At 42.0% G+C, this 5,445-nt stretch overlaps 1 protein-coding gene across 1 annotated transcript; it reads left to right on the top strand.

The window, feature by feature from the left end:
- Positions 1–714: 714 nt before the first annotated feature.
- Positions 715–5,156, top strand: LOC311311243 (chymotrypsin-like elastase family member 2A; the record flags this gene model as incomplete). The annotated part of the gene is made up of 7 exons (XM_084440924.1): positions 715–754; positions 1,295–1,383; positions 1,714–1,811; positions 2,723–2,851; positions 3,258–3,394; positions 3,907–4,052; positions 4,977–5,156. The coding sequence occupies 7 exons, from the start codon at positions 715–717 to the stop codon at positions 5,154–5,156; spliced, it is 819 nt and encodes a 272-aa protein (XP_084297050.1).
- Between the last annotated feature and the right edge of the window lie 289 nt (positions 5,157–5,445).

Raw genomic sequence — 5,445 nt, 5'->3', positions numbered from 1 at the left:
CAAAGCGACTTACAATAATATTAGATATTGAGAGACGGGGGATATGCAATTTAGCTGACTTGTTTTTATTCCAGAGTGGCCTGCAGTATACCCCAAAAGTCATCTTCTTCCCTGTGCTGTTCAACAGAACAACTGAGACACAAACCAACACAGAGGCCTTTATTTCTTAACACCTGCCATTCTGAACACCTGGCTCTTTCCCAAAACCTGTCCATGTCCACGTAGTCAATGTTTAACCCTGAACGTTCGGTCATGAAACACGAGAATGGAAAGAACATGTCTTCAAGAACACTTTTGACCTATTTTCACAGTTTAACCAAAGATACAGTACATATATACTTTATTGTAATGATTGTGCTACTGACTATTTGAATAACTGTGATTGTGGCTAAATAAAAGTCTGATTAATTCACCAATATTACTATTTAATTTAATTTAACATTCATTTAAACAGGCAAAGCCACTAAGAACAAATTCTAATTTACAGTCTGGCAAAAGGCAATGCCTCTCGAGGGATGGGGGGTAGAATAATTGCTACAAATAGATTAATAAAATGATTTATTTTTTATTTGTGCCGCCGTTGGAACAGTCGTACATAAGTGATCCATTTCTTGTGACTGGACCAAACGGATGAATCACACTTATCAGTCTCCGATAAGAAAGTGCTCGACTGTATAAAGGCAGTTTTTGGCTGCCTCTCCTGACAGCAGTAACATGGCTTCAATTGTCCTGATCTTGGCTCTCGTCGCTGGTGGTAAAGTATTTCACAGATTCCCTTCAACCTTGTCAGATGTGTCAACCATGCACCTAACAAAATAACTTTTACATTGTAGTAATGGTGTTCCAATAAACCAACATAATCTTTATAAATTCAATATCTGGGCAAAATAATCATTCCATTCCATGTTAGTACTTACAAAACGCACTTGTAGAATAGTGTGCTATAATGTTAGCTTTTAAAATTGTATGTATTTTTATGTTGTATTTTATGTGATTTTGTATCCTAATCTTTTTATTGTTTGATTTTATTTTTCCTGATTTTTGTTTATTTTATGTCTATTTGTATGTGAAGCACTCTTCATTCTCTGTTGTAAAGCACTTTGAGTTGCATTTTTTGTATGAAAGGTGCTATACAAATACTTTTACTACACAATAAACAATACAATACTATTATTATTATTAGTAGTAGCAGTAGTAGTAGTAGTAGTAGTAGTAGTAGTAGTAGTAGTAGTAGTAGTAGTATATTACAACACAATGAATAAGCTTGTATTACTGTATTATGTGTCACCTCCAGCGTCTGCATGTGGAGCCCCGTCCATCGAGCCTGACGCCACCAGAGTGGTGAACGGAGTGGATGCCCGCCCCCACAGCTGGCCTTGGCAGGTACGGTAACGGTTATGGAAAACGCTTGCACCACAAGGGCACAGGAGGGAGGTTTATGTTCTGGAATGGAACGCACCCTTAATCTTGATTGCACTTCTTATATAATGCTGCTGTAACAGTCATTTCCCCTTGGGGATCAATACAGTACTATCAGTAAGATACATGTTCTGTACACAGTAGGGGTTCTTATGGTTGTGAGTAGAGGATGTTCATTCACAGAAGTGGTTCTTCTGGTTGTGAGTAGAGGATGTATTCATTCACAGTAGTGATGTCTCTCAGTATCTTATGGCTGTGAGTAGAAGATTCATTCTTCTTTATCTGCTGCTCTAGATTTCTCTGCAGTATAAGAGGGATAATGTGTTTAGACACACTTGCGGAGGATCCCTCATCGCCACCAACTGGGTCATGACTGCTGCTCACTGCATTGAGTAAGACAACGCCTTGCTTTATACGGTGTCCATAATAGGACATTACTCAGACCTACAGAGACCTGTATAGAGTAAACAGCATCATTCCTCAGACTAAAACCCATCAGTTGTTGGTCAAAAAGTTTAATATTGAATGCATCATTTTAGTAATGTAGATACTCCCCCCTGTCTCATTCTCGTGAATTTTATGCAAGTAATTTGTGCTGGATTAGCTTGTCTGCTAAGACTCATAGTTAGCTGCAGAGATAGGTAAACATCAGATCTATATATTGTGTATAGCTCTCCAGTGTAAATTTAAACCAAAATCAGAAGGGCATGCACGTGGTTAGCTAACGTTAGCTAGCTGTTGCTAGCTTGTCCATCTTTATAAAAATAAAATATCCAAAGTTAGCTCGCTAGGTGAGACTAGACTAGGCTAACTTTAGTTTTTAAGTTTGGTGTGAGGTATTTTTGTGCAAGGCCATTTGGTCTGAAGTAATTTGGTCTGAGACAGTTTGATAGGAGACCTGAGATTTGACAACTTTTGCCCAACAACTGAAGGATTTTAGTCTAAACTAGGCTACATTTCCATTTTCTGTGAGACATGAGAACTGACAAAATTACTTTTAACTGAAGGATTTTAGCAGAGGAACGACAATGCCTTTCACTCTAAGGTGTGAGGATGTCCTGTTATGGATACTGTAGGCTACTGGCCACATCACACACTCACAGAGTGTATTCCCGCCATCCCCGGCGACGGTGTCACGACACAACATAGAATAACACACACCCTGGAGCTGCCTGACATTGAGAAAGACAACACGCTATCACACACACACGTTGTAAAACAAAAAAGATTATGATAAAAACAAAACACTGTCTAAAGTTTCATATGAAGTAAAGAATGTCTGTGTCACTGTCACACTACCTAGCATGAAGCTGAACTACCGTGTGGTTGTTGGGAAACACAACCTGAAGATGGCGGAGGCCTCTGCCAAGGCCTACTACCCTACCAAGATCATTATACACAGACACTACAACCCTGTGCTGCTGGCCATCGGGTAAGACCTGGATTAAGACCTGGATTAAGACCTGGATTAAGACCTGGATTAAGACCTGGATTAAGACCTGGATTAAGAAGAAGCAAGTGATACTTTGCTTTGGGGAGAATCCCATCTTGGGGAGAATCCCATCTTCTTAAGACTTGGAAAGAAGTGTGGTTCAGTTTTTCCTCAGTGTATACAAATGATTGGTTAATGATTAAGGGAAATGCTTAATGCATAACCATCGCAACAAAAACCTTCCTTATTTTAGATCTACATGTAGTTAATCATTTAGCAGTAAAATTGGTATAAAATGTTAAGGTGAACTGAATTTAGAATTCTTATATTCGTAAAGTTACATCTACTTGGAACTATGAATGTACCGTACAACCTTCACCTCCCCCTCTCTGCCTCTTCTCTCCAGTAATGACATCGCCATGATCAAGCTCTCCGAGCATGTGACCCAGAGCGCCCAGGTCCAGCTGGCCTGTGTTCCTGCCCCTGGCGCCATCCTCACACACAACTACCCCTGCTACATCACCGGCTGGGGACGCCTCTACAGTACGTCACACGGCTGCTCTTAACATTTATATCAATATTCACATTAACATTTATATTAAACTAGTTCTGATACCCGTTGGAGCATCAACTCAATACCACTGTACATTGTGCCATCACTCCAGCTCAGCCCGTCCAATCAACATATCTGCTAGTCTTGAAATTGGACATTAGTCTATTATATGCCCCTCCCCCCTTTGTATTGGGGCAGCTGCACTAATTTTGGGCGTGGCTGCAGGTCCTTGCAGCTGATGAGCAGGCTGGATAATTCTATAGTCGGCAGCCGGAACACTGGGGGCGGAGTTCTGTTCAGAGCAGTATTTCTATTGGCTGGCAGTATTTGACGTTAGAATGAGCCAAAACGTACATTTATTAAAAATCCGACCCTGTCGGTGTCTGTCCGGGCCAAGGGTAGCTCATTTATGTGTTGGATATATAATGAACTCACTACAGATCTTATTGACGGCGTTGTCTTGTCTTGTTTTTGGTGATCCTATGTGTGTGTGCTCTCTCAGCTGGAGGCCCTAGCTCAGACACTCTGCAGCAGGCGCTGATGCCCGTGGTCGACCATGACACCTGCACTCAGAACGACTGGTGGGGCGTGTCCATCCGCAGGTCCATGATGTGCGCTGGAGGGGATGGGGTTGTGGGCGGATGCAACGTGAGTAGCCATTTTGATGTGATTGAGAAAGTGGAAAAACTAAATATTTGAGTGAACTGTCGTTTTAAAGGGAATATGTGAGGCAGGGGAACATAGGATAATGGGGATGATTTTTGCATATGATGGCCATAAAATGGAAGATTAGAAAAATATACAGTTTAATTGCCATATATAACCAGTACAGGAGTTCTTGTCATTGCTTGTTTTTACAGTATCTCATCAGCACTAATCAGTTCCTCATTCCAGTCCTTGGTACAGTATGTAGATAGACATTGAAAGGTTTCCAAACTGGCCATTTATATCCATAGTGCAGCAGTCTGTCAATCATATCAATTTGATCCTCATCTACATGTACATATCCCATCCAATCATGGGTTACACTGTTCTTGATATAGGCAGTGCAATTAAATAACATTCATTGGTTCATGGGTATGATAACGGGGTGTACATTTTTACTAATGGAACCAACACTCAGATTTTGAGGTACCCCTACCTGAGTTAGAACAAAACACAACCATGCTTTTTCATATCCCCTATGTGTCCCATTAATGAGATGGATGGTTGTGGAACTTTAGTTTTGTGGGAAATATGTTTTTTGGGCTATTCTTTAGACCTATCCTAATATCTGAAAAAGAGCCAAATTAGGCCTGTCTGGATAGGAGTGAGGTGACAAAAAAGCCCATAATTTCATAATGCTCACTCAAATTTGCATCAACTTTGCTGTGGTTTTATTACCTGTTACTGATTTAATGCTAACTATTACTAGTGGCTCAAAAAAAAGCAAAAGAAAAAAGCAGCATGTGTTCTGCCTGTAGATAAGCCTGGCCCTGCTTGAACGCCACATGACTGCATAGGCAGGCAACACAGTTGATAGGACAGACTTCTGATAGGCTAGTGTTCTGCACACGCTCTGTCCCGTCCCAGGGGGATTCTGGGGGCCCCCTGAACTGCAGGAGCGCTGAGGGGGGGTGGGAGGTCCACGGCATCGCCAGCTTCGTCTCTGGCCTGGGCTGCAACTACCCCAAGAAGCCCACGGTCTTCACCAGAGTGTCCGACTTCAACGAGTGGATTGATGAGGTAACGAGAATAGAGGGGCGGCTGTAGCTCAGTTGGTAGAGCGGGTCGTTCAGTGATCGAAGGGTCAGCGGTTCGAATCCCGGCTCCAACTGTCCACATGTCAAAGTGTCCTTGAGCAAGACACCTAACCCCAAATTGCTCCCAATGAGCAGGTTAGCACCTTGCATGGCAGCTACCGCCATTGGTGTGTGAATGTGTGTGTGAATGAGAGGCCATTGTAAAGCGCTTTGAGTGCCGCTAAGGTGGAAAAGCGCTATATAAGTGCAGTCCATTTACCATTTACCATTTACCATTTACCATTTCAGCACGTCTGCTG

This window comes from Borostomias antarcticus (genome assembly GCF_949987555.1).
Source record: "Borostomias antarcticus genome assembly, chromosome: 7".
NCBI classification, from domain to species: domain Eukaryota; kingdom Metazoa; phylum Chordata; class Actinopteri; order Stomiiformes; family Stomiidae; genus Borostomias; species Borostomias antarcticus.
This window is presented reverse-complemented; position numbering and strand designations above follow the sequence as displayed.